Source organism: Coturnix japonica, chromosome Z (genome assembly GCF_054131305.1).
Source record: "Coturnix japonica strain WE chromosome Z, WE-NBRP24, whole genome shotgun sequence".
Classification (NCBI taxonomy): domain Eukaryota; kingdom Metazoa; phylum Chordata; class Aves; order Galliformes; family Phasianidae; genus Coturnix; species Coturnix japonica.
The window spans coordinates 72024360-72038378 of record NC_140702.1 but is presented as its reverse complement, the minus strand read 5'-3'; the positions used below and the strand labels follow the sequence as shown (position 1 = coordinate 72038378).

The 14019-nt window shown below is 40.2% G+C and overlaps 1 protein-coding gene across 2 annotated transcripts in view; it reads right to left on the bottom strand.

The window, feature by feature from the left end:
• The window catches only part of SETBP1 (SET binding protein 1), a 262415-nt gene that overhangs the window by 204295 nt on the left and 44101 nt on the right, over positions 1–14019 (bottom strand). The window contains exon 3 of one of the 2 annotated variants that reach the window (XM_085528503.1): positions 9224–9307. The exons of the other annotated variant lie outside the window; for it this stretch is intronic. Within the exon in view, the coding sequence (XP_085384629.1) occupies positions 9224–9307 (84 nt within the window). The remainder of the gene's footprint in view (positions 1–9223; positions 9308–14019) is intronic. 2 annotated transcript variants of the gene reach the window in all.

Below are 14019 nucleotides of genomic sequence, written 5' to 3'. Positions count from 1 at the left end.
GGGAGGGCAGAGTGAATGGCTAACCCTTGTGCCTGCAACACACATAGAGTCAAACTGAAACCTCTGTGTGTTATGTGTTACATGCACTTGTGCCAATTGGCAATTAAAATGCAGTGATTACCAACAACAGTCTCTCAGTCCACCTACACTTGTGTGCCTGTGAAGATGCATTTTCTTAGATAGATATTAAAGTTGGACTTGTATTATTTTATAAAATAATAAGTTAATACATCCACTGTGGAAGAAACATCCAGAATACTCATGCAGTGCTGACAAATTTTTTAACTTTCAACATCTCAAAAAGTTCTCAAAAATATTAGAATAATATGCAATATGTTTTTAATTAGTTTTGCAGTATGAATCTGGGCAATGTTTCACAGAAAAACAAGGTCAATTACACCACTAGTTGTATGTTTTTATTGCCCTTTAATACATATAGCATATATAAAAATATACATATTATATAAACAAACATATCTATAATATGTATATCATATATATTAGCATATATGTATACATTCACACATACGTATGCACACATATATATATATTACACAGACACAGGTATATACACAGATATATACATTAACTGTATTATATATTTTATGGGTGTTGCAAGACAATTTACCTTCACTTGTATCCCAGGCAGACCAAAAAGTTGAATGCCAAGATCTAAACCCAACATAAACGTACACATTAAGCTGCTGCCCTCTGTCACCATCCACACTTGTAGGCTCAAACAAGAAACTCACTAAATGAAACATAACAAAAAGTGTAAACATATAAACAACAAAAGACTATTTTAGATGGAACAATGCAAAAAATGTTCCTATTAGCATAGTCAACTCAACAACAAAACTTGCCCCCATCAGAAACTCAGGAAAAACTACTACCTGAGCTGCTAGAAAGGTAACTCAAATGGGTGTCCTTTTTGTGAATAACCAAAGCAAAGACTAAATATTGGCTGAATGCAGAACCACCACACTGGGTGCAATTCCAGAGAATCATAGAATCATAGAATTACCCAGGTTGGAAAAGATCTTGAAGATCAAGTCCAACTACAGCCTAACCTAACCATAATACCCTAACTCTAACAACCTTCTATATGATTATAGATATGATCTATCATATAAATCATCCTTGATATGATTTAGCAGAATATATACCCTTGAGCACCACATCCAAATGGCTCTTAAACACGTCCAGGGACAGTGACTCAACCACCTCCCTGGGGAACCTATTCCAGTGCTTTACTACCCTTTCTGCAAAGAAATATAAAGAGAACTGACTTACTGAGATTTAGGACCTCAACTTCATCTTGTCTTGATACTGAATCCGATACAATGCAAGTAAAAAAGTGGGTGCAAACTGACACAGTTCTGCTTGGGTAACATTCTGTGCCCATGCCAAGATGAGTGTGAAGTTCTCAACAAAGATAAAGGCATGACAGGTCCTTCTCCCCTTCTGCTATCTGCCACCTGACACCAAGCTTTTGCATTTTCCTTGTATCTCACAGCTCCGAGCAGCTCTACAGAGGCCGTTTAGTTTGCACAAACTTCCAAGAAGATGAGATCTGGATTCACATGGCATCTGTCATCTAAGAGATGACTGACTTACAATGACCCTGCCATTCTGTCTTCATGTGTTGGCATCCATTAAGGATGCATCCAGAGAGAAGTATGGGAATATGGTCTTGACAGTCAAATGGACTAGTCCAAATCTTCAACTATTCCTTTCCCACATTCATCCACACCTTTTCCACATTCACCTACATCTTTTCTGTGCCCCGATTGTATCTACTCTTAGCTCCTAACAGGAGGCATACATTGGAACACTTGGAGGGGTTTAACATTGCAGTTTGCCACTCTCCCTGTCTGTCTGTATAGAGAGGGATCAATGACAGCAACAAAACAGTTATTAATGCTCTCTCAGATTGCAAACCTGAAATGACATGAAACAGCATTTTCTTCAGCTCCTTTAGTTCTCTTTTAGCACACTCCTGCATGTTTGCGTTCGACAAGTATAAATGACCCTTTCAAATTCCAGGATTTGAAGCTGACGATGACAATTGATAACACCAATTTTTTTCACGTGTGAAGTACTTCATTCAGAGGGCTCTCAAATTGCTTTTCAAAGCTGTACAGCTTCCCTTCAACCACCAGTGAAATGACCCTACCTCCGAGGTGGAACAAGGACCCATCAATGCAGTCCACACCAATTTAGGGTAGGAAGTAAAGAATAATGTATTTCACTGCAGGCACAGGGTCAAGTCAGGTTGGAAAATACATTTCTTGCATTAGAACCTGGACAAAACCTTGTTGCCAGAATTCACACACTCCAGTTTGGGAGGAAAAATGACATGGGATTGTCACTCACCAGAAAAGGTCAGAACCCTACATTTTACATCTTGAGCAGGGGCAGGATACTGTGTAAGAGTGAACTGTCTAAGAAGAAGGAAAAACAAAAACAAAACAAAAATCACAACGATTTGCTGTCAGACATTTCTGGAGCCTTTCCTGTAAAAGTGTACTATGAGGTGGAGTATTTTGGGTTTGTTTTGTTTTGTTTTGTTTTTTTCTGTCCCCCCCTCTCCTTTCCTGTAGAAAGGAAAGGTTCTATTGAACTTCAGTCTACACTGTGCTACACTTTACAGGAAGCCAAACCCATTTTTGAAATGAATATGAACTGTAAGAGGAGACCATGAGGTGGGAAACTCTTGAACTTAGTACAAAACTATTCACAAAATGAGTGAGAAAAGGAAATAGGTAATTATATAAGGTCATTTAGAAATGTCAGCTTGCCAAAGGCATTGTACAAAGGGAGGTGTAACCTGTTTCAACCCAGGGCTGTTACAGCTGAACTTGTAAAGGATATCCACAGACTCAACCTCTTTTGTTCAGAGGTTTACTACTGGGAAGTTTTTTTTCTATAACACCATCCCTCCAAAACTTACATGAATCTGAAGAATGGGGACCTATCCACCCAACTTCCATTGCTCAACTGCTTCTGGTTCACACAAGAGATGTATGAAACAAGAAAACCACCCAAATTGCCAGGAACATAAGTGATAAACACTGAATTCAGCAATTTCTAAATGGCAACTGCTCTGGGAATTGAGGATGTCCAAAGAAATTGTGTCTGGTGAGTCTCATTCAAATACCTGTTGTTCCCAAGCAGACTGGAAGTAATAGATTGGAAGTTATAAAAATAATAAAAATAATCTCTGTTTGAATTTTCTACAATATTTTGATACATCACATGAAATCTTTTTCTGTCTGCAGCATTGTCAGTGTCTAGAAAATTGTGACAGGTGAATGGAAAAAGCAAAGTCTTTCTACCTTGCTGAGACCAACACTCATGTCATTGGGGGTAAAATAAAACAACTAATGTGGTGCCAGGAGCAAGATGCAGTGATTATGTGAATGAGTGTTTTGGAAATTAAAAGAATAATAGCGAGGTGAGTGTAATAACTGAGCTTTGAGAATTGCTTTTTGTTTGTACCAGTGCCAATTGGGATGTGTTTATCAGTAATGTTACCTGTAAATTGCTTCTTTAAGATCTCAGGGGACTGAATGACCTCAGAAGTTCCCTATGGTCCCATGTTCCTTATATGATCACCTAGCCTGTTTCATTCAGTGAACTCCGAAATATGTTTAAGGACGCTTTACTGCTGGGGAACCTCAGACAATTCATGTCCTCTCTTCGTATTTTACTTCTTGTTTTATCGCTTTGTAACCCACACGGAATCCAATGAATTTTCACACTGAGATTAAATCCCTGCCACAAACAGCAGATGCAGAAATATATTCACTCCCCCAATTCTCTCCTGCTTTCTTCCACCCGTGTATTTCCAACAGCTAGCCAATTCTTTCGTTTATTTTTATTGCTCTGATTTCTTTCAGCAGTAAGAAACATTAAACATGGGGGTGTTATCCAGACTTGCTCAGATGGAGTGTGGCTGCAGAAGCCTTTGCACTCCCTCATTTCGTGCTTCAGTGCATTTCTTGTTGACAAGTGGAAGAATGCAAGGCAGATGAAGCCAAGGCAGATTCCCGAAATCTGGTCTCAGCCCTCTGCTATGCCCTCAACAGACACTGCAGCACCAGCTGCCAAAGGAACTTAGCTCCAACACAGTTCAGGTCAGGCCAGTCAGCTATTTAAAGAATTGGGTTTATTTGTATACTTTTTACCCTTCTCTCCTCCTGTCAAGCTCCCCACCCCCATGCTTTTTTTTTAAGGTGAGAAACTACCAGTAGCCCTTAGCACATGCAAGTTTGTTTAGGTTTATTAAGTAATTTATACTGGACACTTTGTCTTTGGTGTTATTTTTATTTTTCAGTAAATTCCCCCAACCATTATACAGTGCTACTCCCAGAACAACTGGGAGTACATAGAGATCATAAGAGTATGGCAGGTTTGTTCCATGCTACCTCTAGGTATCAAAGAGATAGAAAGATTTAAAAATGTTACTTCCTTTGCTCTCTTCTAAAGGCTTTTGCCTGATTTTAGAAATTAAAGCACATTTTGGGGAACAGGGAGTTGGGAAGATGAACAATTTCAATACAGTATCTCAACCATTACATTTTTGCTGAAATTGTGATGACATCTATCGATAGCAGTGCTTTACTTTATTAAATGGAACTTGTAGTGATAGGAAACCCAAAATAAATAGAAGTTTAATTACTGTCTGCTGTCAGGAGATCTCTGTTTTTGCAGTCAGTCTGAAGGTATATGCACCTATCCATAAAACTATATGTGTATGAACATCTACATATATACTCTCTCTATATATAGGCCTGCAATCCCCATTCCAGTGACCTGAAGAAAGAAGTAGTCCTCTTCATATCTTCAATCAAAAAGTGAACACTGCTACATACTTCACCTTCAACAGTGTGATGTTTCTTCAAGGAATATAAAAGTCCTTGAAAGTGTTGAGGATCTGGGGGTCTGCTTGGGATAACTGCAGTCCCAGTAATCTCAGGCTATCATCTCCACTCCTACCTGTTGAAACCTGCTGCAGCCACTAGATTACACATTAAAATTTTAACCTTGTAATTAACTGGATGGGTCAGGCCTCTACATACATTAGGTTGCATTGGGATCTACACAAATTTAAATAATAAGAAGAAGAAAAAGAAGAAGAATAAAAATGAATAAATCAAAGTGAAATAATAACAATAATAAAACCACACCTGCTTATTTTGTCCATGAATTCAACCTTTGGAAGGAGACAAACTCTTAGAAGGCCTCAGGGGGAGGGAGAATGCTCAGATGAGGCTGAAGGAGCCCACAGGGGAAACTGCCCGTTTCATTTCTGGAATGTGGACCGTGTGTCTATTTTTGATTTTGAACTGAGTTCCTCTGCCTTCTGCCAGAAGTCCTCAGCCCTGCGCTGGTGCAATGAGAGCAGTGGCCCAACCACCCCATAATAGCTATTACTTCTTAATAAAGAACAGCACTTAGGCAAGGGATGAGGTTACTGTCAGAGAGGTCATGATTAATAATGATTAATCTGATCCTTGCCAACATGATCTGGATCTACAATTCACTAAATAATTACTTTGCAGCATAGATACCATTTCCAGAGGAGGCATACATTTGTCGTATTAAAACTAAAAACAAACGCATGGAAAGATGTACGGGACCTGAATTTTCAGTAACACTTGAACTCACATGAGCCACCAGAAAAGATGAAAGCAAAAATAAAAATCAAAGGATAAGAGTTATGATGAATTGCCTATCTTTTGGGTGAGGCAGAGAAAAACAAACTAAACTAATCTCCACAGGCAAAGCTGTATTTCTTGAGAGCAAGGAGCTCTTTGCTACTTCTGGTTCTCAACTTTATGCATACCCTTAATACTAATGCTATTTGTCATCCCACACAATTTGCCCCTGTTTTTAAATGACATTTTTCTTCCTCAAAACGTATAAAACAGCTGAAATCACTCAGCAGGAACGGTTTTTCTTGCTTTATGTCAATATACCATTTAGCACAAGGAAACCCTAACCCAGGATTGCCATTCTTATGCAATAATGCTCCTCAAATAATAAGCAATAGCATAATAATTTATAGAGAGGCATAAATTACTGGGAAACAAATGATCACCCTGAAGAGCCTATATGAACCTTACAATTACTGTAGGATGTTTGTGGTGCAGAGATTTGGTCTTGGCCTTGAAGCACAGATGAGTTTCACTCCCACAGTGCACACAAACAACTAGAAATGGCGCCAGTGGCAGTCAAGGACACTGACGCTTTGCTGCCAAGAAATAGCTCTATTTTGAGACTGCTCTCAGTCATCCCATTCTACCAACCCAAAGCTTCAAGACCATCCATGGCACAGAAGGAAGATGGTGGATGGGAAGTATAGCCAGCTGTACTTCCTTGGAAGTTATCAAATACTTGGTGGGGTTCATCTCGCATTGCTTACTATTTTCTCTCAGCATGTAGGTTTGATTTAGTCTGGGAGGCCAAAAAATATAGACCACAGGTCCCTCTCCCGCTTAAATGAAAATTTAACATGGCAGTTGGTTTCCTTGTGACTGCTATTAAGTCTCATCCCCATGAGAGTCAGTTTGGACCTCCACACTCAACAGTGAGATGGTCAAAATTAATCCATTGGTGATTTTCATTATGGAAAACACTGTAGAGACAAAGACCTTTGGATGTCAGAGCCAGGAAAAGAGACTATATGTCAAGAAGGTAAAGGTGCCCTGCCTTCCAGAGACACATTGGAGTACATTAAATCCTTAGAAACAGAGTCACAATTTGGTCAAGCTGGAGATTTTCAGTGGTGGAGTATAGCATGTCTGTGACCTTTCCAAAGTATGAAATATATATGTATTAAAAACATACAATTTTTGCTTACACTCAAGCAGATGAAAAAAATAATTATAATAATAGTAAAAAAAAATTGCATTTTCACATAGTTACAATGGCCTTAATAGGAAATGCAAAGAAAGTGAAGGACAAAAAAAAAAAAAAAAAAAAGAAGAAGAAGAAAAAAAGGCCTGTAGATGAAGGTACATCTTTAAAATCTCAGATTGGGGGCAGGGAGGAAAAGACCTCAGCAAACAAAACTAAATCCAATGCAGTGTTTTCCCCCTTCACAAAGTGAAACAAGCTGTTCCTAAAATAATGCTTCCTTGGTTTTCTGGCAATTAGTGTCCTGAAGGATTAGCCTACAACTGTCGGCAAGTGTTTGCCTTTCCCAGCCAATGTCACCATAGAAGTCTTCTTTTACTTACAAGGCCCAGGGGATAATTTATAAGCTGAGCTGAGGTCCTGCATTCACAGACAAATGTGCCACCCTACCACCCACCCTTCTGTATGAACTTCCTCCCTGTCTACCTCCTGTCCCCTGAAATCCTCACAGGGGCACAACAGATGCACTTTCCAGACTGAATCGAGTGCTTGCCCAAAATTTTTTGTTGATACAGAAAAAAAAAATAAAGGAAAAAAAGAAAAAGGAAGAAATCCTGAGGTGCTCAACACAGCACTAGTTATCAAAAATTAAATTTCAGAAAATAACCAAGGTAAAAGACTAATTTATTGCTGTCCTATAAAACATTTAATAGTCTTGGATTGTTTTGTTTTTTTCCTTCCAAAAGCTACTGCTTTTGGTATCTCTACATTTTTAACTTTATCTCTTTTTTTTTTTGTATCTCTACATTTTAAGTATTGTAATAAATGAATTTTTGTTCCAACACAGAGTTTGTTAGAGATGGTGTTTTGTGAACCATTCCTCTGCAGTCAAGATGTTCTCTCTCTGTTTTAATTTCCACTGCAAGAGGTCTGACCCTGCTCCATCCTTGTTGTAAATCAAGAGCTACTTAACTTGTGTACATCAAAACAGAAGAGTAAAATTCACTGAAGTGTTTCATTTCTATTTTTCTCTTGCTGTGATAGAACTACAACATGAGAAAATTAAACCTGTATTTGTGAGAATGGAAAGTTATTCTTCAAAGAGAGGTCGCATAAATCCTTGTCTCAATCACAATCTGATAGTATAATACAGGACTATGATGTTATCATTTAATAATATTAAAAACAAACAAACAAACAAAAAGACACAATAACTTAATCCTACAAAGCACTTGTGAGAACAGTGGACCTCCCAACACAGCCCACCACAGCACAGACAGATCTGTTCTCAGAACTTCTCTGGGAAGCTCCAAAATATTGTTATTAATTATGCTGATGAACACACATGTTGAAAATGAAATTATTTTCCTCCTGAGAACTCAGCCCGTCTTCCACATCTGGGATCTGGAGATCCCAGACTTTTTCTTCATACTGAATCTCCTTCAGATGTGTATCTGAACATAGGTGTTCACAAGCTGCACTGGACAGCAATCAGTTGTTTGATATTTCAGATCAACAGCTTCTCTCTATTGCAGAGAATATTGCATAACCCACTATCTATTAAAACACATCTACTCAAGCCAGATTCCACTTCCTCTTTGGAACAAATGATCTCTAGATTCAGACATCTCTATAGTTGGAAGGACAGTAGGCAACATCAACCAAAAATTTTCTCAGGAACAGGCTCAGCTGGTCAGAATAAGTGCAAAATGGTAGGAATAAACCATTTTCTGGTGTTCAGAGCACATCCCCCCTTCCCTGCAGTTGCTGTATACTACCAGTAGTCCCACTGGTGTCAGTTTGACAGATTTTAGAATAAGGGGCCATTCAATCCAGGTAATGGATATTGAAACCTGGCCACCAGTTTTCACTTTGTGAACAAGTCTATCATGACTAACTTCAGTCCTTATTGAATGTTCTTCATCCACTGATGTCACTTCAGAACAAAAGCATGAAGCAAATGGCACGTTTCTTTTTAATGACTGCATATCCACACAGCTACAGTTAAGAGAATAAAGGTTGGGTGCATTTAGCCAGCAAGAAAGAAGGTAATAGTCTTTAAGAAAAGCATTGCCTTGAGTGGATTATTAAAAAGAACCAGAATTCATGAGTAAATAAGCCAGATGGGAGTAAGTCGGGCTGAGACATTCACAACTCTTAGTGCAATAAATCCCTGCTCTTGCTTGAAAGTGATTTCTACAAATAACAAATGCAAAAACATTAATGTGGTATCACTGCTGGCCATGATAAAGATTCTATTTGTGTCCAGAAACCCTGCTATGTAGCTACACAGTTTAAATCAATCAAACATTAACACATTCTGTTATTTCTTCTCCAGTTAAAGTACATATCAACTGACCTGATCTGAGTCTTTCATCTGAGCATTTTTCCCTTTTCTGCAACCACAGCTCATGAGCAGTTTTGCATCTCCAATGACTTTTCCCTACAAGAGAAAAGGCAAGAAAAACACCATCACAATCTGAACAAAGACCAAGTTGTTTGTATTTAAGACCAGAGACAGGGAAAGAGAGAGTATTAGGGAAACCCGTGGACTCATCCTTCAATCCTTCATTGCTTTGAGATGCTCTTCCATTAAGAAGTAGCTCCCAAGCTACTAAGGAGACTTCTCCAGGGACCATTTTTACCACATCAGTTAAGTCACACAGGGGCACAAGGAAACCACAGTGTATGGAAAAAATAACAGTGGGAACATGAGCAAACCAAAGTGAAAAAGAACAGGTTATTTCAACCCAGTGCTATTTCAACCCAGAGATTTTCATACAAGTACATGAGTAGGAAGAAAACCATCAACCTCATGATGCACAATTAGCAGGAGTGACTTGAGGTAAAGCTCCTAGTCAGCACTCACATTCACCATTATCAAATTAGCATAACCAGCTTCTGCAAAATACAGGCCTACAGGCATAACTTACCCACATTTGGACAACTGGTCCATACAACTAATAACAAATCCTTGCCAGGACTTCAACAGCTCAACTTCACCCAACACCACAGTCCACTAGAATAAGCTCTGCAGCAGCAATAGTATGCTGGGTCCAATGAAGATTTCAAGAGGAACAACTTCCTCACCTTTCCTTTGCCTACAGAGACCAGTTTTAAGCTGAGTTCAGCCAACTCCGTTTCATTGACAACCCATCAGGCTGACTGAGCAATGGCGTTCTCATGTTAACCTAGTTCTTTTCTAGGGATAATCTGAATCACTTTTGTTCTTTACCAAAGCTTTTTTATTTTTATCAGAACTTGATAATATCAAAATCTTCATAAATCCCCATGGTAGAAACGGGTTGGGATTCTAGGTTTGGTCACAACGATGATTAAGTTCAAACAAAAACATAATTGAGATCCCATGAGCACATAATATTTACGTGCTTTAAAATTTATTGTCTGCATCTGGAAAACAAGTACTCTCAGAATCAGATAAGCAAGAGGGGGGAAATCTGCTCATATGTAGCCATACCACAACATTAAAGCAGTTGATGAGTTTAGCCAAGTGGAAGTGCTCTACACTAAATGATGAGGAAGAAAAAGGGCATGATTAAAAGGAATTGCAGCCATTGCTCACTGTCAGGGCACAGCAGAGAGCTGACCCTTGGTGGCAAGAATTACAAACAGGCCAATAAACTTCAGGTCACCTTGGGAGAGCTTGCAAGCTGCCAGGTGTGCTAAGGTCTCTCTCCTGGTGACCCCAGCATCTCACCAGTCTCAGGAAGATCCAATAATGTGCAAAAAATTATCCTTCCACCTCCTCTCTGCAAAATAGACACTGAAACAGGGGACACTGAAAAGGTCATACCTAGAACTTCAGTAATTCAATCTGTAATATCTTAAATTCAAAAAAAGTATTCCCCAGAAGGAAATGATTAAAATGACTAAAAAGTAAAGTACTTGCATTAAGTTATTATGTGGAAATGAGAGCACAAAGAACAGGGAGATGATAGTATTCCTAAGCAAAGGCAACCTTCTAGATACCAAAAGTACATAAGGCAAGTTAGAAATACAGGAGGGCCTAGGGGAGAGCCCATATTTCCTAATAGATGGCTAGGACACCTCAGGGTGCCTATAACAGTAACACACCTGTGTTTAGGCAGCCAGATCCATACATCACTTGTGGTTGGTCACTTTATTTCAGCGCTCACAAAAAGCCATTACCACAAGATAAGAAGTTCCAGCACTTTAAACACCACAAACCAAGGAAAAAGTTCAATTTTTAGATCCTTCTCTGGCTTATAGGATGCAGTCCCAGACAAACAACCTCATAGCAAGCTATGTCAGTGTTCTTGTGTAAGCCTGGAAGTATCAAAGAAATGATGGCGAATCATAATCACACGGACAATCAAGAACAGAAGGAAGATATTACTCCAAAACTTGATAGCATTTTGATAGCATAATGCAAGAATGCAAAGGCTATTCCATTCCTATTAAAAAGTAAACATAAACAATACACTGCTTGAATGATCTTATCTCCTTCCTTCTCCAACTGCTGATGTACCTCTTTTAATGGGTACCACCTCAACTAGCTACTGCCTTCACCTTTTTAGGAAGGCTCTTTATGAGCCAATATTTAATCTGGGGATAGGTGTCTAACACTAGGCAGCTAAGTTGAAAGGCAACGGAGAAAAAAATAAAAAAGAAAAAGGAAAAGAAAAAAGCATATGGACAACATTTGCAGCCAGTCGCAACTCCATTTAAGAGCAGATGGAGGCCTTGTCATTCAGGAGTTTCCTCACATACACCAGGCAGTTCAGTGGGGATAGGGAAAGGGGCTTCTGTTTGGCTGCTTCTGTCTGGAACCAGATTAGAAGAAAGCATGCTTGCAGCAGCACGTGCCTTGTGTTATATTAAACATCCATATGCAACTTCAGCTTTTATTCAGCGATCTGAAACAGAGCCCTCCAGGGTGCTAAGGGTCAGCGAGTTTTTGTTTGTTTATTTTTGTGTTATTTTACAGTTTGTAGTGCCCAAGGAGTTTGTTAAGAAATTAAAACACCTCGCCAGGGCTATCCTGCCATAGTTGTTGCCTCCTAATCTATCCCTCTCTGCTCCATCCAGCAGGGCAGTCCTGCACTCCTGATGTTTGAATGGGAAGAGAAAGAGTTTTATCTTGATGGTGCTACAGACATTTGCTCTTAATTTATGAAACTTCATTCCATGTTTCATAGCCTTTTAATAACAGGTTTGGGGAGGAGCACTGTGATCTTGGAATCTCACAGATGTGCTGCTACTAAGTGTTGCTGTGCTTCTTGCCCTCAATGTGATGATGTGGCTTAGAAGCAGGTAGGCACAATCATTTCCAATGGAGGAGCTTGCTTTGGCTTCCACTGGCTCCCACACACCACCAGACTTCCCCTTCCCAAGGCAAGGAGCAAGAAGGTTCGTTAGTGAGTGTAGAAGAGGAAAGCAAAAGTGTCTCATTATTGTACATGTTGTATCCCTGCCACTTGGTGAGTCCCACTGGGTTCACCAACTTCATCACACCACGGGCTCCGGCAGTTGGCCAAAGTTTTCAAGGGGAAAAAAAAAAAAAAAAAAAAAAAAAGAATAATAATTATAACAGGCTTAATTATCGCAGCTTCATGGGTGACTGGTCACTAGTTTTAGAAACCTGTGGTCAAGAAACACTGAACCATGTCACCCAGAAGTCAAATGAGGACCGGTCACAACTCGCTTCACACCAGTGGATCCGGGGAACACACAAATCCCTGCTGCTGGGGCTGCCCAGGAGGCTGTGGCAAACACCAGCATCACTGCCATGCACAGAGCTGCCAGCCCCATTTAGAAGAGTCAGACATGACGCACATGGCATTGGCAGGCCTCTGCTGAGCCGCCAGGCTCTGTGTTAGGGGAGAGCTGGCTGGGATTCATGGGAGGATTCTAGAGTCTCATTGAAGCAGGGAGGAGGGAAAAAATAAATGAGAAGCAAAATTTGGTCACTGAGCTTCATGCAGCCATTCTGTTGTCCCCAGATGATGAACACAATTTCATTCAGTGGCACATGGGCTCCTCACCCTATTACACAAACATCCAAGCTGAGCCTTCTGAGGAGTGGCGGTCACTCAAAGCAGGTTTTTTACATACCCCAGGGTAACACATGCTGTGTTAGGGTCCTCCGCCTGCTCTTCCAAGTCTGTGGCCAGTGACAGCAGCACAAAGGGTGGCCTGTGTCAGCAACTCCATGCCACTCACCATGCTGCCACCACCACATCTTTCTAGGCACTAATCTACTCAACTCTCGTCAGCTTTCCTCGTGTTTGAGCAGCAGCCATTGAAAATACTGGCAATGCCCTCACCCCCAAGGCACTGGCACAGTCTTTCCCTCACACTTCCAAAGACCTCTGAGCAACAAAGCTGTGAACACTGCCAAAAGTGGGACAGTGCCAGCAGCCACCGAGGTATAGCTTATGCAGCACCTCCTTTGAAAGTGCAGGTCCTCTGCCCTTTCATCAGGCAGGGTCAGGCACACACACTACTTCACTTCTTGCTTCCCTGATGCAAACTCAAGTTGGGACTTAGTCCTCCATTTCTCCTTGGAAGATCCCACTGGCCAGATCTGAACTTGGCTTTCAAATGTCTCATACTCTCCCCATCTCTTCTGCTTTGCAATGCACTGTTCAAGAGTGAGCATGCAGGTAGGCAGTGTTGCCCTTCTCTGATTCCTTCTCTATCTTTTCAAATATCCCATCATTTTCAGCACAGGGGAGCTCCTCTGCAGCCACCTTGCCTGATATCCAGCAGAAGAAAGGTGAACAATTCAACCTGTTGCCATGCTGCTGAGACTCTCAATACTTCTAATTGAAACCACTACTATTTTTGCACTGTTTTGGACCTCTGAGTAAAAAGCATAGGAGAACGTGGTGGTCTTATTATGTATTATTTTTTTTTACCTACAGACACAGTTCATTCTTTGACCAAGAAAAAGAAGATTGTACAGCACCACAGTGGTCAACCCTGGGAATAAAATACAAACAAGGACTAGGGGAGCTTAAAAAAAATATTGAAATGAACAACATAATCAGTATTTATGGTTTTTATGCTGTTCTTCAGGGGTGACACACAAGTCTTGAGGAAATCATGCCCAAGTGCCCACAGACACTGTAGAGTGGGAGAGGAAGAGAAGGGGGGAACTGAATCCAAGGT